Here is a 27,060-nt window from a genome sequence, read left to right on the forward strand (position 1 = left end):
AACTTCTAACTAATGCAGCCGGCACCTTTTAAACCCTCTAGTTCTGCCTTGTTTTCGTCCGCAGTGCTCTGACTGATTATGCATCATGGCTCAACAACTCTCTCATACACAACAAAGAAATTTGTCCAGGAACTTGTTCACATCCTGCATGACCACCCACCCCACCCTGCTGTGAATTTTAATTGGCTTCATCTGTAGGATTTCTGAGGTGCTGCAGTGCCGGTGCTGCGGTTGGGGATAAAAAGGCTTATTAGCTCCTCACTTTTCAAAGCGAGGCAGGCGTGTGCTCTGAGTCACCACAATGTGCTGCACAACAGATCGCTGCCTACAGTAGTTGGCTCCAACAGCTAGCATAGCTTTGACTTTTCCTGTTGGTCAGTAGAAACTTGTCAGTGATGAGTAATGTACATGCTGTCTCCTTAAATCATGAAATCTTACATTCTGTCATCTGCAGTATGTGCTGCAGAAGACGAAATGCCATCATATTCAGGGAAGGGTTGGCTTGTTAGCTTTTTCTTTGAGGTCATGAGACTTGTTGTGAAAGCTAATTAGTGTTGTGTTTTAGAGCTCCGGGTGACTTGGCAAGTTGAATGTGGAGGTAGATGGTATCATTCCCTGCTGCCTGGAGAATTTATCACATGCATCAGAGATGTTAATTCTATATTTTGCAGAGATCTTAAAGGGAATACAGTGATTTGCCTGTCTTGTTAAATGTGGGCAAAATGCCCAGAGAGTGCAACCAGCTCTTATCCTTGGATGTCGTCAGTGTTATCCAAGAGCTCTGAATATTGCTATAATCAGCTGGTGAGGCTTAAAGATCAGGCACCATTATTGCACTCATTTTCTCAAGTGAAGCTGCATTTCCTGGTGGCTCTGGTGATTAAAGGACCATGAGAAATGGACACAGATCAGCCATTAGTGTTCTTGAGTGAGACAGTGGGCCTTCTGCTTGTGTCAGGTTGGCTGCTTTTAGATGCTTTTCCTGCATGCATTTATAAATCCGAGGAGTGCTAAATGGTTAATGGACTGCACTGCATGGTTAATGGATCTATATCTATCTTAGTGAGCAAAGCACTCTGCATTTGCTTTTCACTCATTATCCATGTGCACACTGGTACAGTGCTGGTCTGTAGTGAATGGCTGAGCCGCGCTGCTTCCTGAGCCGCAGGAGCCCAAAACATATCATGTTGAAAAGAACAAATGCACCTACTGTAAATTCCCAAATGATAATAATGATCTCAGCTGCAGAAGTGAAACGCAAGTTGTACTTATCACTTGGTTTCTCTGAGCGTCTCTCTTTAAAGTGTCTATAATGAGTATTTTATGCTAACAGCCGATTATATGACTATTTCTATATGTGAAAGGTTTTGCTTGAAATGATTCCAAAGGAAGTCTTCATTCAGCTCAGCAGGACTCCTCATTGCATCTAAAGAGCTGTCAGGTTTTTATTTATTTATTTATTTATTTTTTTGGTTGACTCTCAGGTCCCTCATAGTGTCACTTTTGGCAACCCAGCTCACAAAGCTCTAAAAACCCACTATACCATATGGCAGGCAACAAAAATTAGCACTTAGCTGTGTAACTACATTTACATCACAGGCCTTGATGCTCGGTTCCGATCTTTTTTGTGTTGATGGGTCATGTTTGTAAGTGATGTGTTCGGTATCCGGCTCCAGTGTGAACACCTTTGAGTTCTTAAACTGCGCCACATGTGCAGATATAAAAGAAATATGAGCCACGTGTGTACGTGAACAATGTCATTTGTGGAGCAGCCAGATTGAACAGTTTCCTCAAAAACCGCTGGGTTAGGATATGTACCTTCTAGTTTGGCTTCATCAGAAGCTTCTGCATAAATTAATCAGATAAACACAAATATGATTCCACATGGACACTTGATTTTGCTCTGTAACCCTGTGAATGTGTGATGAGAACTTTTAATTAGCAATATGATCATGTATAGAAGGTGGTGATATGTCTTTCTTGTGGTCTCAGCCTCCTCCCCACCCCCCAAAAGGCCAAAAACATATTTAACAGAAATTCATCAGTGAATTCCATTCGCTGATGATTTTTGTTCGATGTTAAGCTACTGTCATTGGGCTCCAAGTATCAATATTTCTACTGAAAATAGAAACTCAGAAACCAAATGGTGACACAACCATGTTGCTATGCTGATAAAATGAATTTTGTTGAAATGAACATTATTAACTTGTGAGTCATCAGACTGTAGAAAGCTGTAACCTCCTTCCCCGTGTTTTTACATTTACTTTGCTGTGAAACAGCCTTTTTTTTTTTTTATTTCCCAGCCATTATTTTAGACCCAGCCATTATTTGAATACCTATTTTTATTGAAATTTTCAGAATTGTGTAAAGATGTATTTGGAATTCTAAAACTAAACTGAATATTGTACTTGCTTTTTTCCCAGCAAGCTTTGCTGCAGATCTATGGTGGTATATATAGACGTATAGTCACTGAAGAGTCAGACTCTCAGTTAAGACACTAATTCACACACAACAGTGCTTAGAATTTGTTATTATGCATCGACATACACTTTATTTTCCATCTGTTACATAAAAACATCCTTAAAAACTGTTCTATAAAACATGTTTTTAATTTTCTCTGTATGCTGCTTTTATATATCTTGGGCAGTCAACCAGTCATATGTATGTGTAGATGCGCGCACACACACACACACACACACAGACACATACACCAGCAGAGCAGGCCTCAGCGGAGACAAATGATGGGAATGAAGTGGCATAAAGGAGAAATAAAAAATGGACGAAGAGCGAGACAGGGACAGTGAAAAAGCACTGAGGAGTGACAGAGAGAAAAATGAATGATGCAATAAAAAGGACCAAAAGATATAAAACAGAGGGAGAAAAAGAAAGAAACTACGACAAAGTGGGTTGGACACAAAGAAAGTCATAGTTGTGCCAAGAGCCTTGCAGACAAACGAACAGTGACAGAGGGTTGAAATGAGAGGACAGTAGGAACAACAGCCTGACACAGACGACTTGTTAAAAAGCTGTGACAGATTGTAAAAAGGGCTGGCATGGTAAAGGGGCCGTCAGCGATGGAAGGAAGACAACCATAAGAAGGCATATAATAGCATGAAATGACAGGAGACATGTTCCAGGCCAGTCACTACTATACACTAAATCCTGCTTTATGTTACAGCTGACCATTTTCCAAATTGTACCACAAGCTTGTGGATTTGATTCTTGCTGCTCAGGCAACCTCTGGTTTCACCTTATTATAGAGAATTACACCATGCTAAGAAAATCAACTCACAGGGACTTAAAACTGGTGATAGCCTGAACAACACTCAGCATTAACAAGCTGCTGGTGTTTGGCAGAAGAAATGATAAGGTCAGCGCTGCTCCTGCTAACAATCATGTTAAAAATAAACTTTTCCCAAGCAACGAATTTTAGTCTATGTACATAAATGCTACAGTCATTATCACTGATATTCTAAAATGGTCCTGGAAGTGCTGATGCTTCGGCGGTAACAGACGAGCTGTCTCAGAAGTAATGCACATGCTTCATGTTGTGCAGATGTTTGCAGACATAGTTAACTAATGTGGTTGAAGAAAACTTGAGCTGCTGACAGCCAGAGCGGTGCACTGTCCTTTTTACTGCTCTCTTCATGTCTGTTGGTAATGAGTTTTTTTAAGCCATCTTTTTTGTAAATGGTCTTATACTTGTATAGAGCTTTGCATTGCAACACGCTCAAAGCGCTTTCACACTATTTGGCCACACACTCCCAAACACTCAAGGGGTTCAGCATCTTGCTCGAGGACATTTCGACATGTGGACTGGACAAGCCGGGAATCGAACTCCTAATCCTTCGGTTAGGAGATGGCTCGCCCTACCTCCTGAGCCACAGCCACCTCAAATGTCTAGCAAATATGGCAAAACCGTTACAGGAAGAACCAGTGTTTGTGCAATAGACACCTGATTCTCAAGAGTGTCTGGTGTCACCGTGGGGAAAACGCTGTGAATTTAATGATTTAAAGAAGGGTTCTCAGTATTCTAAGACACGAGCCATGAGGGATGGTCGCCTTGACTTTTCACTCTGCATCACTGAATAAAATTTCTCCCATATTTGGTCAGTTTATTAGAGAGCAATCTTTGCTACCACAAGCTGCTTAGTGGGAAGTCTCATTTAATGAGATTACCTCAATGTTGTATGTAAGGTTTGCTGGATATTCAGATTCACAGGGAAAATGGTTGTACGGTGTCTTGTCCCTGCATTGATATACCAGGAGTGAAATTAGCTCAAAAACATGAAATGTACTGTGTTTTATGGTTTAGTAAACTAAAGTATTTTCTTTAGGCACGAGAGATGATAACCAAGGGATATATTGGAGTGCTCTTGATGAGGCAGCACAGGATGTGTTTGACCTTGGACTGCTGCCGTCTTTGTTAATTTACATACAGTTCAGATGTGTGACATGTTGGAAACGTTGCAGAAATGTTCCAACTTATTAAATAAGTGAATTAACAAGGAGCATGTCTGAAAGGGGCTGCTGGGCGGGAGCAGTGAATAGAGCCAAGGAAAAACACTTTCCCCATGTCAGTGCATCAATGCAATGTATGGTAGCAACATTCTGCAGCAATAGAAAGAAATTATGGACCCACACAAGTCACGACCCTCAGGCTTTTTAGATAAGTGCATTTCTTGAAGGACCCAACTAAGATCATTCCATCTTATAGCGACATGAGTGGATGTGGGTTATGGGAAACCTTTAAAAAAGTGTAGAAAACAGACTCAAAGAGGGGAGATGCAAAAAGCAGGAAAATGAGTTATGTGATATGGCCGCTGGATGAAGACGCCCCACTCAAGGCCATGAGCAGATGAAAGTAGAGAAAAGTGGCGTAGAGGGCAAGAGATGAAGAGGAGCACACAAAATGATGGAGATGAAAGAAAGCAACAGAAGGACAGTGAGTATCTGAGAGAGGGGGGGATCAGGAGGCTGACCTTGAGAAAATGTGAGTGAGGGAGGGAACAGCAGAAACACAGAGAGAGAGAGAGAGAGAGACAAAAACAGACAGGAGGAGCAGAGGAGAGGTAGGGGGAGAGAGATGGATGAGCCCGAGGGAAGGTGAGGAAGAGCATCTCATAAACAGAAAGCACACTGTTTATTCAGTAGTCAGTCGTGGGGCTGCCTGGGCTCGCTGTATTTTATTGAGTGTCAGTTTTTCTTCAGGGAATGGTTTCAATCTACAGTATGTAACCTATTGATGATTTACTGTTGGTTTCTAGACCAACAGCATGGTTGAAAACCCTCATATGTACTAATTCACATGGTTAATTTTGGTGCTAATTCCAAAACCATGGACATTAACTTGCTGCTTCGGCTGCCTCCACTGTTTTGGGCAGGTTTCCCACAAGATGTTGGAGCCACGAGTGCATTAGTGAGGTCAAGCTCTGTTGTTGGGTAATAAGGCCTGGCTCGGTCTGTGATCCACTTCATCCCAGAGGCGTTGGACGAGGCGGAGGTCAGGGCTCTGTGCAGGCCAGGTCTTCCACAGCAAACTCTGAAAAACATTTTCTGAAAAATGACATTACCTTGTGCATTGTGTTGAATCAGGAGAGGGTCCTCCTCAGACTGTTGACATAAAGTTGAAAGCACTCGCAAATGTGATTTCCCTGACTTGGAACTAAGGGGCCTAGTCTGTAACCTTTACTAGTATCTACAGGCTAGAATAAAATAATAGTTAACCATGGCATGTTTAGCTCGACATGTGCAGTGTTGGTGATGCTCTGAATCTGAGTGTTAACTGGTGGGGTATGTAAAGTTGGATGTTTGGGTTCTTAACAGCAAAGTGAAATGCTGGTGGACCTAAATTACACATTTCATCAAGTAAACATGACATCTCTTTCCTAAAACAATGACCGCCGTGTGGATGTTCATGCACAGTTTTCTCTGGGACTGCTTTTCACTGAGGAGAGTTGCACAGCGTTTCTGTTTTTTATTTACCTTTCCTTAATGCTGTGAGGACCACAAACAATATGCCTTTCACCTCCTTTGTTTGGATGTGGAGGCAGAAATCCCAGAGGCAAACTGACCCTTTAACAAACTGAACAAAGATTTGTTTAAAAAAAAAATCAACTTTTCCTCCTGTGACATTAGCTCTGAGGCCTTACATGCTGTATTAGATGAACCATTTTTATGTGGCGTCAAAGGAAGATCTAAATATGGCAGCAGCTTGGCCACCCACTACATTAATTTAGCTTGTGTACCCTGTGGCTGATAAGACTGTCAAACTGGAAGCAGGATGTTGTTAGAGTCAAGAGGCCAGCAGATGGATTATAGGATCCGTGAGCAGGGCCAGAGTAAAGCCGTATCTATCTGATTCTTTATGCCGATAGTTTCAGTAATCTTTGCTTTTTACTATTAGTGCACAGTGCTTAAGCAATATGATACCATAATCACTGAGCTGCTGATTGCCGGATGAATCCTGTTGATTTGGCGGTTACTTTTTTGTTTTTTTTCTATCACAACTGTGAGATATTTGCAGTTTTAAGAGAAATGTCTCCATAGCTGTTTGACAGATTTCCATGGAATTTGGCACCGTGTTCTCACAGCAAAATGTATAATAGCTATGTTAGTCCGCAGCATAAAACACAGTAGTGTCACAATAACAGCTGTAAAATTGTGAAATGGCAACAAATGGAAACTGCCTTGAGTCACAAGCAGTATTTTTTTTGTCCATGTGATCCTCGGGGAAGAAAACTTGTCTCAAGGCAGGAGTTGTGTAGCTTCTGGTTGTTGTGGATGTAGTGCACAGTCAGGCTGATTTGTGGTTCGGCTCGACCACATGTTCGTGGATGAGACAAAAAACTCCACCAATGATAGTGTAGCTGTGAGTTCGCCACGGCATGCTTCATACATCACAGGCAGGATGTCTTTGAAAGATATTTTCTACCTGGGATGTCGTCTTGGGTTGAGCTTTTTAACCAGTTGCTTAAAGCCCTCCTTTTCCACTGCTTGGATTGGCATCATATCCTTGGCCAAACAACGTGTAACTGCAGCAGTAATCTTCATCCATTGCTTCTCCTGTCATATGGAGTGCAACTAGCCAGTGCTCCAGTCATGCTCAGTTATTTTACTTTTGGGCCGCACGTCACCAGCTGCTAGTACCTCCTCACTGTGTGCCTTCATAGCCTGGCTGTACCTTTAGCAGTAGTAGTTTCTTTGCAGTATTGTGCTTTGGAGGTAAACCACACTTCCATACTATTGAAGTAGCTCCCTTTTAAAGTTACTAAATCCTCATCGGAGGCTGATGTGCTGCTCTCACTCTCAGACATTGGGCTCGTGTTGTTGTTGTGCGCTAGGGAACATAAATGCATCATACATTCATTGCGTTGCTATAACAATGATATCGCGAGATGACACTTTTATCACGGAAAAATTTATCCCGATGGTATTGATATGGCACAGCTCTAATGTAGTGTCTGTTGAAGTCATACAGTTTGGAACATAATGTTAAAAACACTGGAAGGTGATGGTTGGGGTCGATGGAGGGGTCAAACACCTGACTTTCACGCAGAGAACCCAAGATCATGTTTTAACTGACCCCAGGTCCATTTCCTGACCTTAACCATCTAATTTGTGCCTAAACTTTAGCATGTATCAGATTTTGATTGACTAAAATGTTGCAGTGTCACAACATTGTTGGTGTTATTGTAATAGTTGTGGACCAACGTTGCTGTTATACATTTTGCTGTATTTGCTTAAGTTACTGATAAGCTCATTTGTATTTGTCTAGTTCTTATACTACTTATACAGTGGGCCACCAGATACACCTGTAGTTTCATCATTTCTCATGTAAAGTGTTGTTTATGGCTTTTTTCAGTCCACTCATTGTATACAGTAAGAGAACAAACACACAAGTGAGAAAGTGTCAGATGGTCTGGAGGAGGTGAGAGAAATGTGCTCAGAGAGAAGAAGGAAAGAGAGAGAGACAATGGGCGCAGGAGGCCAGTGGATGACAAGAAAGATAGAGAAGGAAGTAAAGAGAGAGGCGGGGGAGGGAGTCAGTCGGAGGGCAGGGGGAGGAGGAGGAGAGGCTGACGGCTTGAACTGAGGAGATCAGTCTGTTTTGTGTCTTGTCAGTTTGACAGCAGAGCGACTGAAAACAGCTGGGGGCTGGGGGGCATGGCAAGGACAGTCGGAGATCAAAGACACACCCTCATACACACACACACACACACACACACACACACACACACACACACACACAGAGAGAGAAACCAGCCTATGTTGGCAGCAACCGGTCAGCCTGCACGACTGCTGGATGTGATCTCGATACCTGCAGCGATAATAAATTCAGAGATGTCACTCGTGCACACACACACGCCACCTGCAGATGCCCAGTCGCAGCAGTTCTCACAGTCTTAATATGGTAGAGCTGTCATCACTGCACCAAGTGAGGGAGGGGTGGGGGTCTGGAGCTATGAATTTAGTTGTGGCAGGGCAAGCCAGAGACAAATAGAAACCCAGGGTATGAATTGAATTGTAGCAGGGAGCGAGGAGAGATTGTGTCCTATGTAATTTTCGGCTCTAATGTCCTGGTACACAGTGTTCTGCCCTCCCTCCCTCTAGGTCTGCATCCATTTCTTCTCATTTCTCTTCATTTCAGAACACAAAGAGCACCGACTCTCTGTCTCTGTCTGTCTCTTTCTGTTTTGCATTTCCAATACCCCCCTCCTCTCGCTGCTCTGTTCTGCTGTTTTGCTGTCGCCTGTCTGGCTTCTGTATCACAGTTTTGTTGTCTCGCTGTTGAGGAGAGGTATTTTCTGTCCTGCTCTTCTTCTTGCTTTTGTTTTATTCAGCTTTGCACGCCACTGTGCTTCACACACTGTTCTTGTTGTTCTGTTTTGTTCTGTGCTGAAAATGTTTCCATCTGTGTTGCTCATTACTTGACTTATGTGTACCAAGAAGGCCTGCAGCTGCTTCACGAGCTTGTGAAATAGTGTAACAGCAAATTATCATATGAGAAATGGCTGTTGATTAGGTTTGTGATGCATGTGCGGTCAGCATGATTCCTCTTTTCTGTCAGAAGGCTATAGAGAAACAGTTAAACGGGGTAAAAAGGCAGCCAGAGTCTCACTCACTATCGTTTCACCGGCTCCTTGACCAGTCTAAATGTCATGTTGGGCCATAGTTTCCTCCAAGTCACAAGTTTTTAATGTAATTTATGCTCAAAACCGTGTCCATTATCAGAATTTTAACTTTCTCCCCTTAATTTTCACCCGTTAGAGGTGAAGTGAGAGTGGAAAGAAACTTGAGCAGTATCCCCTCCTCTTCTCCCTCCGCTCCTCTTTGCTCCTGCTGCCCTGTTTCTCAAACTATGTCATATGTGGTCACGACAGCCGGACGCAGTTGGAACAGAGGAATGTTTTCTTCCCAGTAATATTGACACAGTACCAGTGTTCTAGCCATGATCACATCATGTTCAATGTACTTGACACATAACGTTATAAGGTAACATGGGTTATATGTGAAATGAGAAATCACGTTACTCTTTGACAGTTGAACACACCACTTCTCAAGTTGTGTTGATGGCAGCTGTGTTATGTCTGATGTAAACGAACCATGTGGTTTGGACCAAAATGGAGGGAGCAGAAATTAAGATAATTTTGCTCAGTTTCCTATTTGTTAATTCCAGGAAAATGTGCTGGTTTCTGCTAATTGGACAACAAAATACTAACGCTGTGTCAAATTTTAGCCCTTTGGATGCTTTACCTGCTCTCCATCTCCGACATGCCAAACCAAACTTAACCCTGGGTCTGCCTCGTGCTCTGTCGCACTCTTTCTGTGCTTCTGTGTAACAACAGTGGCCACAGAGGGCAAGAGATAAACACAAGGCCTGAAGATAGAAGAGTAGGGTGGGCAGTTGAGCACAGCAGGGAGGCAACACTTCTAAACAGTTTTACTTGATTTATCTGAATTTGTGCTAGTTCTTAGCTAAGCTCAGCGTTAAGAAAGAAAAAGCTAAAACAAATCGGTTGTAACCGCAGTAGTCACATTTTTATATAAACTATTGCTTCTCTATTCTCCGTCTGACCTCCTGCTAAGAGCAGGAGCATTAGGGACAGAATCAATACCGTTGCCACAGGAAATGTTTTCATTTACCATTCGAACCACTTATTTATGAAACGTATTACATGTCTACAAATAAACTGCAAATATTATTTTGCCAAACCCTGTGGCCAGACATATAATTAATACTGATGATTCTGCAAAATCCAGAGTTGTGTTCAGGGCTGTTTCATAAGGCTCAGCCTTAGCTTTGGGATTACGGTGGGATGAATGTGATGGGCATAAACCTTTTGTTGTGGAACAGTCCAGCATAAACACAAGTGATAGTGATAGTGTGCTGACTTTACAGCTGTGGAACAGGGCTGTCTTTGGTGCCACCTCAGGTGATTGGTGAGCGTAATGCTACTCTGTGCAGAGACGAGTTTTGAGAATGAGTAATGAATCTCTTGGTTGATATAACCTGTCAGTTCTCTCTCTACCTGGCTACGGCTGCAGACAGGGAGGCTCTTCCTGCAGTGTGAGAACGGAAACGCTTTGTGTTTGAGCATTATGACAACTGACTCGGGGTGTAATGATGATTCATAGGAGGAGGTGAACCTGCTGTATTCACCAGAATCGCCTGCTTTCTTTATGATTCTGGCCGATGAGTGATGATTTTTAGCTTTGTGTTCACTGAGCGGTGAATTTGGGCACATCATTTTTACACTTTAGGAACTGATTTCTTATTAAACAGGTCTTGAGGCCAAAATATGAATCTTCTGAATGTAAATATCTGATTATCTCTGTAATAGAAACAAAGGTTTAAATGGCATGTTTTGCTTTTTGACTAGCGAAGAGGAAGTGAAACAGTGTTACTATTTCCCAAACACACATCTAAAGACATGGATCAGTACATTTTGCTCCTGATTCTAAACTACATTGTGTTTTTACAAGTGGTCAGGTCACACTGAAATGTGTAGTTAACAATATTTGAGTTGTGAACATTAACAGTGAATGCAAACTGTCAAACTGGATTCTCTGGAACCACTTCAGAGGCCTCCACTGATCCATGAGACTCATTTTACAACCACTAATTTAATGTTTGTTTATGTTTTGCTGACTGTTTTTGTGCGTATTCATCCCCCTCCCCTCAAAGATCCATGTTGTCGTCAGAAGCAGTAGCTTTAACACTGGTTTTCCGCTTCTGATCTTGCCTTATTAATTTGTGTTCAGCTTTGTAATCCAGTTATTTGCCACTTGCTTCTCGTTCTGGCAGAAAATATCAGTAATTAGGGCTCAGTGCTTGGCTGACCACATTACTCTCGTCTTAGTGTTTTACTGAAGAGTGCTTGTTATAATGGACCCGAGTTGCTTTGAAATGAAATCAGCCAAATCCACCTCTATTGTTGGAATCCACTCGTCTATTTCAGTGATTCACAGCCAATCCAACACTGATGAGTCATAGGTTTAGGGGGAAAAATAGATTAATAGCGAAACTAATCTGCGAAACCTGACAAAATGTAGTTCAGAGTTTCTGATAAATTTATTTTGCTTGTAAAATATTTCCAGCTTCTTGGCTTTCTCCTGCAGTATAATTGATAATTAAAACTTCCTCTGCTGGTAACTACGCATACTTATGACTTCATTTAGCTGTAATGTGGCTTCTTTTTTTGGGCTGCTTTCAGGCTGGCAAGGCTCAGACTAATCAATTTCAAACTCACCTGCTGGAGGTCTAATGATTATGCATAGACCAGATTGACCAGGGGACCCTCAAGATATGGAGAAGGTATTTACTGTGAATACGTTCTGTGAAGTGTGCATAGTTGAGATAAACAAGGTAAATTAAACTGTTTCTGACTTTGAGGTTTAAGAATGTGAACAAATAGGAGTGTGACACCCGGGATCATACACACACACACACCGGTGAACCTGTTTGATTTGTGCATTAAACCCTTTTTAGTGTGGCAGGCAAGAAGTAAAAAGCAGATCACACGGCAGGAGAGGAAGCAGTTGCATGTAAGTAATCACTAATGGGCTCCTAACAGGGCTGCTAAACACACCTGATTGTGGTGTGGGTGGACATAATAGCAGAGAGACTGGCAGTGTCTGTATTTGGAAAGCATCCTCACAGCCAGAGCTGGGCAAGCAGCCGATGAGAGGCCTGACTAAAAATAGGGATGAGAAAATAGACTGTGGTGGTTGCTTTTAGAAAAGTGTAAGAACCCCTGTATGAGGAGGAGCCTGGGGAGCAAAGCTCAGCAGGGCTGCACGGTCTCTGCATCCACGGTCACACAGTTAGTGAACTGACCAATAAGTTGGCTGACTGAAAAGTAACGGACAGTTTTGATAGCCTAATAATTTGTTTAATGAGGAACAATGTCACTCGCATGTTCCTGCTGCTCAGTGTGAGATTGGCTGATTTTAAATTAATGAAAGTGGAAGAGCTTTGGATTTTGGACTGTTGGTCAGAAAACAGTAGCAATCTGACGATGTCAGATGGGGCTCTGGAAACCTGTGATGGGTTTTGTAGATTCAACAAGTACAAATCAAAGTTTCCCATGATTTTTGTCAAAGAAATCAACAAGTACAAATCAAAGTTTCCCATAGGTGATTTTTGTCAAAGAATCAAAGAGAAGATGGACGCCAGAGAGCTCGGGAAGTTCACTGTGGAAAAAGATCAAAAATGCACTAATATCATTTAGTTGGATAGTATCATGCTGATTTGTACAAGTTCTCATCATATTTGTTATTTGATGATTTCATAAGGGGAGTATTCTGATGATTGACAGCTGTGATTGGCGTCACAGTACCGCTGTGCTGCCTCTGGTCTCTACTGTAGAATCGAGTTGCACAATACAACACAGAAGCAAAATGGCCGCCCCCACGTTTGCGATGTTTTGGCTTCACTTTTGCATAGTGTCAGGACGTATTGACACACTGGTCACCCAACTAAATGCTGTGTTCTCTGTTGCAAAGACCAGTTTAGCACCTTAAGATGACTTTGCAGATGTAGTCGCATTTCTGGGGGGGCACATCTGAGTTGTGTGATGGTCTATGGTAGCAGTGAGGCTATTGAGCAAAAGTGTGATTGATAACATGTAGCCAAGCACGTGGTCTGCAGGATGTTTTTCTGGGTGTTCCAGAGTTTCACTGTCGGCTTTAAGGATAGATGTTGCACATCAGTGAGCCAAGCTTCAAACCCAGGATTACACTGTAGATGCCATATGCTGTCCTGCATTTGTCCTATATAGTATCACTGCTGTAAATGCCCTAATTAAGCATCTAGTAACAAATTAAATAAGACAAAGAACTGGTGATTCCTTTTTTTTTAACTCTATTTGCTCCCAGTTTTACCCTCATTGTGGCACTTTGCTTGTCCTTTCTACCACGATTGGATAACCGTTTAATTATTTTTGAGCTACAGGTTTTCTACCTTGGTTCTTTTCTCTATTTTGTTTGAATAATTCCTTTTGAAGAGTTCTTCTTTGGCCTTGGATCTGTGCACCAGAATGGGAGTGTACTGAGCAGTGGAGGAACATCAGATAGTGAAGGCAGAAACTCCGAGGAGAGCCGCATAGCCTTGATCAACGAGGCAGGGCAATGAAAAGAAATGGCTGCACATGAAAGAAAGCATAAAACAAAAGCCAGTGACATGGAGCTGAGCATCTTTTGTTTTGTAAAGATATGACAAAGATGTATCATTTAATGCAGCAGGGCATGTGGACAGCGTCTCGCTCTGCTTTCTCCAATCTTCAACCCTTTGTCTTCCCTGAAAAGGAGTACGGTCGATCTTCTTGAAGTGAGCTCTGTACAATTGCTGCTCTTGTTTGCTCTTGAGTATGTTTTCCTACTGTCCTGTTGATACTGGATGCATGTCTTTGTTTTCTTTGGATGCTGTACAGAAGGAGCTCGGAGCCTGAGCAGCAGAGGTGGGCTTTGGAAAATCAAGACCTGAGATATTGAACCTGCTGTTCTTTACCTCAGCACTGCTGTTCATGTTATTTAATGTGTAAACGCAGGCCGCAGTGGGAGAGCTTTCATTTGTATGTTATTAACTTGGGCATGCCTCTTGGTGCTTTGTGCAAACACACAGTTGAACTTTTGTCTTTAACTTTGGTTTATCCAGGGAAGGTCTTCAGAGCTGCGATATTCTCTTTTGGCACCATCCTGCATCCACTCAGTCTTACCCCAGTATCCACTGAGCAGGTTTAGGGGCTGAAAACCTTGCTCAGGGGCACTTCTACAGTATTTGTTAAAGGAAGAAAGAACATCTCTTGTTCACTTTTGCCAGACAATTCCAGCCTGTCCAGAAGGCTTTCTGACAAAGCAGGATTACAAAGTTATCTGGAGACCATGTAACACCCAGAACAGTTCCTTTTACATCAGGCCATGTTCCAACTTTGAAGGCTGTTCTGGGTTTTACTCACCAAAGATATTCTGTTAACTCCTTAATCCTGCTTTGTGACAGGAGCCCTTGAACTCAAACCAGCACATTTTCAGTTCACTCCTCTAGCCTCCGGTCTGTCAGCTGCAAGACCCAAACACTGAGGAGGCTGTGGAACGTCATGTGTGTGATGGCATGTGTCGCACCTCAGTGTGAGACGTGTTGGATTTTATCCATCCCATTTTCTCAGGTTTTTTGCTGTGCTGCTGTATAAAACAAAGCACTGAAACTCAAAAGCTGTTTTACAGTGAATGGTTTATTGCTTGTGAAATTCATGTTTGGTACTTAGAAACTAAGCCTTAAAAGCATTTACAGTTAATCTGTGTATACACAGTAGAAGAAAAAGATGTTGCAGTTTTGTTTTGGTAATAGCAATGAGAATATAGAGAGTAGAAAGTTAGAAGATATCCCCTGATAAATAACACAAGTACATGATAGACATAAGACAGTAGAGGTTACAGCCCAAGTTGCTATGTTTTAATAATCCATCTGTCCTTTGAAACCACAGTGGTTTTGTCTCTGTCTGTCTGCAGTACAAACTGCTGCCTGCTTTTCTAAATTACACGTGGACACCCACCTTGACAGTGCAGCTAGGCATTGTGCACATGCAAATAACAGGGGCAGCAGGCCTGGCACTTCATGTAGATTGCCATGTGCATCTTTAGACTTTCAGGTGATTATTTCTATACAAGATGTGTGGATTATAATATCAGAATAACTGGGAGTTGAAAGCTATCTACACGAAGGTCCCCTATAATTTCTACAGTGTAAATAAATTGCATATCTACCACCTATTCATTATGATAAGTGGCTTTTGTGTGGAGTATCATGAACCTTATCAGCCTCTTCATGGTGCAAAGGTGCCTGTGTGAATGGGAAGTTCCTCTTACTGCACAGCTACCCACAATAACATCTTGATTAAAGATAACTATATACTGTAGAAGTCACTTAGTGTCAAATACCGGTTACTGGTGAGTCGGCTCACACGTGCACATACTCGTGCGCACGCTCAGGCTGCAGTTGTAGAATGCCCTAATCATACGGGTGAGTGGAGGCCTACAGCAGACTACTTGTGCGATAGCCCAGTGTACATTTTGGAAATAATGCAGAGGCATTTTGAAAGGGTTTCACAAGCCCACAGGCCGTATCATTTTCTCAGCCCACGGAGGATTATGCATAGTTAATGGGTTGTCAGCTGAGACCATGGTGAAAAGCCACCCACAGTGTAAACATGCCAATTATCTGAGCTGTCAGCTGCACTTAAAAGGGAAATTAAGTTACTTTTTTCACCTTTGTAGCTCAGTCTATCTCATCACATACCTGTCTGACAATTAATGCAAAAAATAATTGAAGATTTATTCTTTATACTTGAAATTGAAAAGTCTTCATTGGTAATGTCATCGTTCACCATCGGTAAATGTTGACATTTCCAAAAAAAAGCAAATCCTCCTTTCCTCTCAAATAAAACCAGCTTCCTTTTGTTAATTCACACCCAGTTAATTTGTGCTTTGAAGTGAACTAAAAGCTCTAAAAATGAATTTCCTCTTTGTGTGTGATTTAAAAGATGGCTCGAAGCAGAAGCATGATGTGAGTCAAATCTGGTGTTTTTACAAAGTCAGAGCTCTCTCTCCATTGCTCCCTGAAGTATTTTACTATGCAGTGGAAGTAAAGATGTCACTTTTGTGTTCATGAATACATCTGCCTGGTGGTCTGTTTTACTGTTGCATTTCCAAAATCTCCCTCCACTTGTGAGAGACAGAGGCAGAAGAAAGAAATCCCCGGCGGGAGCCAATCGCACAGATCATTTATCAACAAACTTACAGTTACACATTTGCAGAGATTGTTGCAGATGCCGCCAGCTGTGCCAACCTTTACCAATTTTTCATTTAAATTCCTCCAAAGGACCCTGGGCGCTGTCATCACATGCTATTAGAGCTACTGTATATCTAATCAGGCAAAGACCGGCAGCTTTCAGTGCCAATTAAGAGTTAATTCAGGGTCACTGATGTGCGATGAGGCAGTTTCTGCTGTAATATGAGCATATTTTGATCTTTACAGCACCAAATTTGACAAATTAATTTAATCAGATTATCCTTTACCAACATTATGATTATTTAAATTGAAAAAAATTGCATTCAGTTTGATACATTATGGATGATCCAGTCTTAGTTTTCAAAAGAAAGGACCCAAACTATTTAATATCTCTAATGACTGGAGATTATTTGCTTTCATTTGATGCTGATAACCATTGTATAGCAGGGTAAGCCATCTCCTATTCCGACTGTTTCAGTGCAGCACTAACGTGCCAGCTCAAGGCTTATTACTGTTTGTTAAATAAAGCTGCCCTCCTTTTCTGCTTAAGTTTGTCATTCCAAAAGATCAGCCACAACAAAGGAATCATCTAATACCCTTAAACTCCCAAAATAATTAGCTTAATTTTCATGCCAACAATATGGACATTGATGGATTGAGATGCAGTGAGATGTTTGGAACTAAATCCTTGTAGCGCAAAATTAGTGAATAATTCTTCAATTTTCTGCTTTTTTTTTTTGTCAACATCTGTCAATTGGGGTTGAATTTCACATGGTGGATATCTCTTTTTGGAAATTTCAGCTGTGCTAGCATCTTTGTGGTAAAAGAAAACCCTCACACACGTATAGATGCCAGGAGCCTTTCACTGCTAACACTGTGTGTGGGAAACTGAGGCTGTCCTTGTGACGACTAATCCTCTCTTTCCTTTCCCTCCACCACATTGTTGATCACTGTCCTGCTCCTGAAAAGCCAGCACAAAATGCCACGATTATGAGCTGTCAAATGCCAATTACCGGTTATTCAGCTCCCCAGTGTGTGGTGGATGAGACGGTCCCTCGACGCCGGCCCTCTTCTGCCTCTTCACTGCTCTTCCACATCACATTTGAAGAATTATGTTTTTTTTCATGCATGAATGTCACGAGGATCAGATTTAATGGGTGTTAAGTGACTGTGCTGTGCATGAAATATGACAGTCTGCAGTGATTGATATCCCGTACTATGATTCGAAGTAATAAACATAAATTATATGATGCATGGCTTAACAGATTTGTAAGACACTATTCCAGAAAATTAAAGTGGCTAAAAACCAGATTTAATAGCGGATCACATCAGGGCTGCCTGTGCAAATCATCAGACAGGTGTCAAGTGAAAGGACAAACCAGCAACACAGTCTCGGTGACGTGCTGGGCCGCTACGTGCCACCAGAACAGCTCCACCTTAGCACTGACTCTCCAGGTCTCTGGACTCTCCTGGAGGGATGAACTCTGTTTTTCAGCAGATGTTCCCTCATGGAGTTTTGATGATGATGGTGGAGATGCTGTCTAACACGTCGCTCCAACATCTCCCATAGCTGTTCAACTGGGCTGAGACCTGGTGACTGTGGAGGCCACAGCATGTGATTCACATCATGGTCATCCTCATCAAACCGTTCAGTGTCGCCTCGTGTCCTGTGGAGAAGAGACCGTGTTTCCTTCCTCTTGCCACCTGTCTTTATATGTTTACCACACATATCTTGTTGTTTTCAGGACTGGGTCTGACTTTCACTTCTAGTATCTCACATTATTAGGGCTGATGTGTCACCAGTGTTTTCCTAATTTCTTTAAATATGAAAATGTCTTCATTTTGGAATTCTTCCTACAATTACTACAACGCCACAAAAAGATACAAAGTGCCAAGTACTTAAGATTCGTCTCTCCCATTCCTTGTTAGCATCACTGCTCCATTTGTGGCCTCAAGCTTAATTTATGCTTGATCACCCCAACAGCTGTCTGCTGACAAAAAATATAGTATGTCGCACCTCAACGTGCATTTATACCTGAGTGACAGAAGCTGGAGGACAGGGAACTGATTGGGTTTAGTGATCAGACTGTTAACTGTGGACCTGCACGATATGCTGAGACGCATGTGGTTTAACAGCTGGGTGAGCACAGAAATGAAAAACTTAAATGACCAATTTTATATCTACAGTATATGGACGAGTCATTTAAGAATAAAATGTCTCATTTCCAGGCTCTGGAGTGTGACCTGCTTGTTTTGAACATTTTGCTACTGAGGTTTATACAGCAGCTGCGTCGTTGTGGCCTCCTGTTCCCAGTATGTTTATATATTACCTTGCTCAGTAGTGGAAGGTACAGTAACTATGGATGGTTACTCAAGTACCGTACTTGAATACAATTTTGCGTTATATGTACTTAAGTATTTCCATTTTCTGCTACTTCATACTTTGACTTCATTACATGTCAGAGGCACATATACTTTTTCCTGAATTACATGTATCTGATATCTTCAGGCATTTTCCAGAATCAAATCAATAAAAAGTATAATAATACTGTGGGACTCTACTGATCACTGGAGGCAAATTCACAAGTTACCCAGCAGGATGTAAACTACTTCAAATTATAAGCAACATTAAACTGATGAACACAATAATACATCAGTAATTATAATCCAAAAATATAATGCACAATGTGAAATGTGCCATTCTGCTAAATACTTGAAGGTACTATATAGTTTGATGATAATACTTTAGTACTTCACTAACCTTTGAATGCAGGACCTTGTAGTATATTTACACTATGGTATTGCTACTTTTGCTACAGTAAAGGATCTGGGCACTTCTTCCTCCACAGATTTTAATTTCTGAGCTTGTCATTTGTGTGAGAAACTTGCAGGCTTGTATCTGTGATGAGGTGATGAGGTTTCCCAGAGTTTTTCTTCCAGGACCGATGTGCATGAATCCTACTGGTGCTGGTCAGTTTGCTCAGTACCCTGTGTGTACTTGTCTTTTGGTATAAGTCCCTGAATTCAAGAGAAGCAGTCAGACCATTAGCAGTTGTTTCCTTTGAGACTGTTTATTTAGTTTGAGAGATGTGTGTAAAGACATTAATTACGTGTTGGTGACACCTTGTATCAAAAATATTAATTTTACTTCCTGATAAACAGTCTGTCACCTATAAATTCCCCATCACATTTCACTGGGTGTAAATAACCTCTCAACTACTTCTTGTTGAACAAATACATAAATTAAGACCTCTAGCATTAAGCTCTAATCAAAACACTTCACTGAGGCCCAACGCTACCTGTCATCTGGAAAGAAATAAAATTAGCCTCACACATCATTGATATGTTAAAATATTTCTTTATGCAGCAGCTTTAGCTTTTCAAATGTGTTCGTTCTTTTCATTCTAGCGCTTGACAGCTGTTGGCAATCAACCAGATAAAGTGTGACATAAATGACATCATGTAACAGGCTGACAGAAAACCCCAAAACAAAGCAGCTGCGGTTCGCTGCTTTTTATAAGTACATGAATCGGATGTTGATGCGTTTGAGCATGTACCTCATCAGCAAATTCCTCATGCTTCCGCCACATGTCTGTCTACATGGGGAAGCTCCACATAAACAGGCAAATGCCACAAGCCTCTAAATGTCAATTAATTGTGATTCATCTCCCTGGTGCACTGGGAGGGAAGCAGAGTGTGTGCCATTCATTTAGCTGCCGACCCTCTTTGACTTTCCATTTATGTGTAGCTGATGCTCCAATCCACAGTGACTTAAGAAGCAGATTGTGGATCACTGGGGTTGTGAGCAAATAAAGGAAAGGATGAAAAGATGAGGGTCAGAATGCTGCATTGATTGCTATTTGCCTGATAGCAGGACAAGTGTGTGTGCGCTGCACTCCCATAGCAAAATAAAGACCATAACAATAGTCGGCAATTAGATGTGATTCACAGGGCAGAAGTTTGGCCTCTAATAACCGGCTGCAACAATTTTTAAAGAGTGTGTTTTAAAGCTGGGGAAGTTTTTTTAATGGGGTGACAGGCAGTGCAAAAATCTAGGTGACAATTTTCCTCATGATGGAATTTTAGTTCTCAGGTTTCTGAATTGAAGCTACAAGAAAGAACTGCTGTGCCTATAACAATATGTATGAACTGTACGAAGGAAAACTTTCATTGTCGCTCATCTCGTCTCTTTGAGACAGTCGACTCGGTCTCCGAGGGACGTTTGGAGTCAGGCTCCCTCCACTCCCTCCTGTTCTTCTTCTCTGCTCTCTGGTTTGTCATCCGTCTTTATCCCCTTCTCCGGTCTCCCCCTCCAGCTCCATCGCCTTCACTCTCTCTGCTTTAGTCATTCATTTATTCACTTTACTTTTATAAATCCTCTTCCTAAGTTTCTTTGTTACTTTAATTCTGTTGCATTTCAATTTGTCTCCAGTTCTCTTCATACACTTCCTGAATTTTTCTCTTTTAGTATTTAAGTCTTTAGTCTAACCACCTGCTTTTTCCCCTTCAACCTCTCTTCTAGTTTTTGTGCATTTGTTTTCATTATTTTCGCCTGCGTCAGTGGAGACTTCACTGACCACACACAATAACCAGGAAGTCTGAGTCATTGCCTTAGTGAGACTGTGTGTTTGTGCATTTCAGCTTTCTTTTGAATAGTGAATAATTGTGTTGATATGTGTAATTAAGGGAAATGAATCAGTGTGTTTGTGCATAAGAGAAGCAAAAGCATATAACGAAGACGGAGATGAGCTTTCAGTAAATTGCTGCTATTCTTTTTTGTTCAGGCCATAGACACACTTGTCTAACCATCAGTAGTTTGCATTTATGCGTTTTGAGTATGTGTACATACGTGTGTGTGTGTCCTGCGGTGGGAATGGATAATTGGTTTGACAGTCCATTGTCTCCCTCAGGGTACAGACTGTGGTTCAATGGCTGAGTCAGTCTCAGACACTTGGACTGCAATGAGATGCTCTGATTTATGCATGCATGCACTCAGATGCACAATAATCACAGATGCTCAGAGACACACACACACACACACAGTTAAGCATACACAATTCATTCCTGCACACGTACACTGAACAAGCGTGCTGCCTGTGCAGCACACACACTGAGCATTCTTTGTTAATGTGACTGTGTTTTACAGCTAATTTGCAGGTTAAGTCCCAGCCAACCTATTCACCTCCATGCTGGGGCATGTAACATATTGTCCTAATCAATCCCTCACACACTAAGAGGCTTTTTCAGTGGAACCACCCGGAGCTAACTAGTGGCTAGTGAGTGCTTATCCCCCTTTCTTGTGAGGAGAGTGACTGGCCAGGGGGGGTGGGAGGTGGAGGAGAAAGGACCTTGGTGGGGTTTGATCCCAGGGGTCGGATCACTGCACGAGTGCCAGACAGAGCAGGTACAGGAGCAGGACAGGCAGAGGGAGAACGTTGGAGTGAGCATCACAAATTTTTCTGATGAGGCTCATCGTGTCAAAATGACTTGATTGCAGGTCATGAACAAAGACTAAAAATGTCACATGAAGCCTCGTATGATTGAAGCTGCCACACAGATTGAGCTGCTGGACTTGGACTAGATTTCATTAACAAAGGATTATCAGTTTTCTCTTTTGCTCTCTCTGGTCCTTTCTCCTTTTTCTTATTCTATTTGAGCCATTTTCTCTTTTTCTCAGTCATGATTACAAGGATTACAGGCTCATTAAAGTTCATTAATTTCATGAAGTTTAATGCACCAGCTGTAATTTGTTGGTTATATACATCTCTTTAATAACTGCATCTGTCTTGGTGGTTGAGAGATGCTGACAACCAACCAAATAAAAGGAGCCGTTGCTGAGAGGCAGGGGCTGCACGTCAGCTGCTGAAGTGCTTTTAATGAACAAATGTTTGACAAGGTGGAACGCAACAAGACAAAGCCCATATGCAGTTGAAAACCTGACATTACTGAGAAGTGCTTTTATGTGTCCTCCATCATGGTTTTCTTCTGCTTTTCACATGCAAACTAGTTGAAACTTCTACCTCAAATGCATTTTCTTACTACAACAGTTTCCTTTGTCAGGCTCAGGTTTAGTGGAAGCTGTGTGTAGAAGTATGAGCCCAAATCATAAGTTCACAAGAAGTCTTTCAACTTGTGATTTGGGCTCATAGTACTACACACAGTTGAGTCAGTTGATTGCAGAATAAGAGAAGAACACTAAAACTCCCACCACTTGCCCAATTTAAGCTCAGGAGCAGCCTGCAGGCCGGCAGGTAGTGCAGAGTGTGGACACACTGCTTGGCTCTGACCTTCCTCCTTTCATCTGTGTTTAGGTTTGAATGGACAGGGCTGCTCTCCCAGCTTGTTTTCAGGCAGCCTGTGCTCTGATTTTCACACTTTAAAAAAGCGTTACAGCTGCCTTCAAACAGATTTAAGTAGCGGTGCCCGAGCTGCTGTCCTGCTCCCAGAGTCTCGCCCCCTAGCGATGCCTCATGGTTGATGAGCTTTACTGTAATGAGGAGGGCCTATCTGGGGAAAGCTGGCTAAGACTCTGCCTGAGGCTTGTTATCAAGGGCTCATGATCCAGAAGTTTTTCTTTCTCTTTAATGAACTTATCTCTGGTTTTTCTCTCAGCTCCTCCTTAATTCCCCCTCATTGTCTCTCCATTTCAATCAAGCTTCTCTATAACCTTCCTTTAAATAGAGCACATTAAGGAGGTCGGTCCGCCCATCTGACAAAAACAAAACAAGTGGGAGGGAAAACCTCAATAACTGCAAATTCATTTAAATAACACCAGCAGATTCATGATGAAATGCTTCTAATACTCCATCCTTCTCTGTTTATTCAAGTTCCTGTTTTGGTGCATTTCAAATAAACACTTTTAATTATTCAAAAACATGTGTTTTGTGGATGATTGCATAATCTCTCTTCCCTTTGTCTCCTTCTCGTCTTCCTCCAGATATTGGAGCTCAGAAAGTGCGAGTCGATGACAAGCTGGAGGCATATCCCACAGAGTCTGTTGATCTCCACTGTGAATTCATCGATGGAGGAGGCAAAACCAAGCTCACACAGGTTGGCAGATAAAAGGGAGTGTTGCGTTTTTAGTGGGCCTAGAAGCACAGAAGCTCAAAATGTCAAGGCAAGCTTGACAAGGTAGTTATGTCCAACAGGGTAAATCTGTCTGGTTCATTTGGAGGTTGTAAAGGTCAGTTCAACCCCCATGATCTTCTTCCTTCTGTACTTATTCTGAATTATTACACATACCCACTTTAACTATTCATCCACTGATTATGGCTTCATAGAGTCTGGTGTAGTAAGACTAATGCACAGTTTCTTCCAGGAAGAGTTTATTAGCCAAAAATGATCTTTTTTAGGAGAACTAACTTCAAAGAAGTGAGATGGTAAAGAATCTATACAAGTTAAGGAGTGAGGCAAGAAAATCAGAGAAATTCCAAACTTGCAATATGTTGAATACAGACACAGGCTGCTGATGTTCTGCACATTAAAATGAGACCAAGAAGTATAAATGTCATTTTAACAGCTTCCAGTATATTCACAAAATGTGTCATGCAACACTAACCTAAGGATTATTAGATACTACATTAGATGTGCTAAAAACACACATCAAAGTTAACAGTCCACAAAAAAGATGCTTTCTTTTTGTTACTGGATGAAATTTGAGATAGAGAAAAGTTTATTTATTTTGGATCTAAGGAACGGGGCCTGTCCCAGCTGTCCACCCTACACAGGTCACCTGTCTATCACAGGGCTGACATGTAGACGCACACTCACACCTATACGCAATTCAAAGTCAGCAATCAACCTAAGTTGCATGTCTTTGGACCTTGGGAGGAGGCCAGCGTACCCGGAGAGAACCCACGCAGGCACAGTAAGAACATGCAAACGCCACACAGAAAGGCCCCAGGTTGGCCTGGGCTCGAACCCGGAACCTTCTTGCTGTGAGGTGACAGTGCTAACCACCTCACCACCCTGTATTTAACATGTTGTATGCTATAATATGCTAACTGTATCCGTTTCCGCCTGCTTCCAGCCTTGGTTTGAAGATGAGCTGAACAGATCCTGCACCACCATGCCTATTCAGCACACAGGCGTCAGACCGTCATCTAACTCCCAGCAAGATAGTAAACACATAAATTACCCAAAATGTGGAGGCAGTGTGTTACTCTGCCCGACTGTTAAAATGACACAGTGTGTCCTCAGAGGGCAATATCTTGTGGGGCATTACCTTGGAAATATTGTATGTGATGAAAATCTTTGAGCAGTATTTATTGTGAATGATTTGATACAGCTTTTAAAAAAAACAAACAAAAAACAGTGTTTCATCCCTGTCATTGCCAGTTCATTTCATTTTAACTTGATCTTACCAGATGGAGAGGGGTGAGCACACGCAACACAGAAACCTTCTGACTATTTGAAAGCCAGTTTATTTTATCAAGCTCCAAATGAAAACCAACACAACCCAATCACCATCACAGACCAAGTAGACTAAAGCAAAATACTATGAGCTTGCTAGTCCAATTTGATCCTGGTCTGATCCGTCTCCCTCTGAGTTGTGGATAGAATCAATAGTCAATTTGTTCACATATAAAAGTGGAATCGCAGATGGGCTAAATTGCCCACTAATATGTTCCCTGCAATCTGCAGCTAACGAGGGAGTGGCGTCCACTAATTTGTTCTGACACTGGGGTTACAATCCATCTTCCTCTTTGCAACCTTGACCCCCTCGGCTTCCTTCCTTTCTTCTAGATGTCACAAATTGAACAGTTGTTTTTTAAATGTGTATCGATGAATTTTATTCCCCCTTGTTCTTGGACTGTCACTTTGGCCAGCAGTTTGAATTTGACACTGTCAATGTAAATAAAAGAAAATCAATTTGATGCACAGTTTTCTGCCTTGTACTCCCATTCAGTCATAACTTCAATATCAGTTTCTTTCACATATCAGACGTTTTATGAAGAAAGGGCTGTAATATCATTCTCTTTCAAATTGTGTTCTTTAAAATGGCAGTGAGTCATTCAGAGAGTTTTGCAAGTCTAAGAGACCTTTAATTTAATCTTGTAATAGATTCTTGGTTCCGTACTCGAGCACCTTTAATTGAGCCTGAGAATTATATGCTATAAGTGACATTATTTCAGGTTTCAAAGAAAATAGAACAACACAGATTTCAATACATTTTCACAGAAATGTCAAACTATGGACTGTGAATGTGCTGTATATACAGTATACTCCTGCTGCAGTGTCCCTGCAAGCATAATTTGTCACTTTTATTTTGGAGTTTATTACATGGCTTGTGTTTTTAAATGTGAGGTGAAAGGGACCGGGTGATTTTGAAAAACAATGTGAAATTATTGTAGCTCAGCTGCTGATTTGGCCACCTACCAGCGTGGTCAGCGCTTGGATCTGCAGCACACACACACACAACTCAAAAAAACAAAACTGAAAACCATCAGTGCCCGCTGGCTGGGATTAGTGGCAAATACCATACAGTAAGAAAGCCACTTTCGGCTTTTTCCCGTTTAGTGGTCGCCACAGCAAATCGTCACACTGACGACTCACATGTTGATATTTGGCACGTGTTTTACGCCAGGTGCCCTTCCTGACACAACCCTGACTCGAACCCGGGCCACAGCAGCAAGAGCACTGTGCCTTAACCACTAGCCTACCAGGGACAGCTGGCAAATGCCATACAGTATTTTTTCTTATTGGACTCATAACTGGAGCAAATCTGAATCTTGTACTTTCCAAGGATGTCACTGTCTGTTGTGAATAACTGTCCATAAAGCTGTTGAGAAATCAGAAGAAGATACCTAAGAATGGTCACACTTTAAGTTTTCTTCAGTAGCAGTAATCTGCTTTGATTTGGCTGTACATCCAGGGATATGTCACAAACAGGAGCTGGTAATAACGTCGGCATATGTTTAAACAGTGTCAGCCTAAATGTTTACAAATGCAGGATAAAATTGTGCGTGAAATTACAGTCACTATAACACAGCTCAAACTTTAGTATTGTAGTGAAATCCTGCTTTGAAAAGAAAAACAGATTGTGCAAACAGTAATCAGTGGTCTGTTCTTCCCAGGTGTCTTGGATATGGGAACCTGTCGATGGCCAAAGGGACAACATCGCTGTATACCACCCAATCTACGGACAGAGTTTCCCCAACTTGGCTTTCAAAGACCGAGTTGTCTTCCTCCACAACAGTCTGGAGAACCCGTCCATTAAGATTTCTAACCTAAGAATGTCAGATGCCGGCCGCTATACCTGCGAGTATGCCACCTATCCTTCTGGAAATGAACAAGGGACGACCACCCTCACGATGCTTGGTGGGTACAGAGATGTCACATTTCTACCTAAGCTTGCATAAACCTTCACATGTTAAGGGTCAGACCACCAGGGGGTCAACAGTGTTTCCACTTTCCTGCAAAAGAGAGCCATGCTTGAAAGGTACTTTCCAAATCTGTTCTACTGCATCAGCCTTGACAAGCGTCTCCCCAGCCATCTGCTTATAACTGCTTTCTATAAAAGAAATTCCCATCGGATTTGGAATCTTAGAAAACACAGTCTACAGCATTTGGCAGGTGTTCTCAGGGAATATACTGGTTAGATGTGTAATGAAAAACAGGGAAGTAGAAGTAAGAGGAGTATTCTGATGCAGACATGGCACTACATGTTAAGTATCAGCCTTGTAGGTGTGATCAGCATGTAGTCTGATAAACTGGAAGTTTTAATTCCAGACCTCCTCCTTTTAGAGCTTGTTTTGCACTTGATGTTGATG

General features: G+C 41.9%; 1 protein-coding gene across 4 annotated transcripts in view; it reads left to right on the forward strand.

Annotated features, from left to right (window-relative positions):
- The window catches only part of pvrl2l (PVR cell adhesion molecule related 2 like), a 242,152-nt gene that overhangs the window by 78,850 nt on the left and 136,242 nt on the right, over positions 1-27,060 (forward strand). For all 4 annotated transcript variants that reach the window (XM_020618476.1, XM_020618475.1, XM_020618477.1 and 1 more), the window contains 2 exons: positions 23,226-23,338; positions 26,365-26,608. In XM_020618476.1, the coding sequence (XP_020474132.1) occupies positions 23,226-23,338; positions 26,365-26,608 (357 nt within the window). The remainder of the gene's footprint in view (positions 1-23,225; positions 23,339-26,364; positions 26,609-27,060) is intronic.

The sequence above is a fragment of the Monopterus albus genome, unplaced genomic scaffold (genome assembly GCF_001952655.1).
Source record: "Monopterus albus unplaced genomic scaffold, M_albus_1.0 scaffold206.1, whole genome shotgun sequence".
Classification (NCBI taxonomy): domain Eukaryota; kingdom Metazoa; phylum Chordata; class Actinopteri; order Synbranchiformes; family Synbranchidae; genus Monopterus; species Monopterus albus.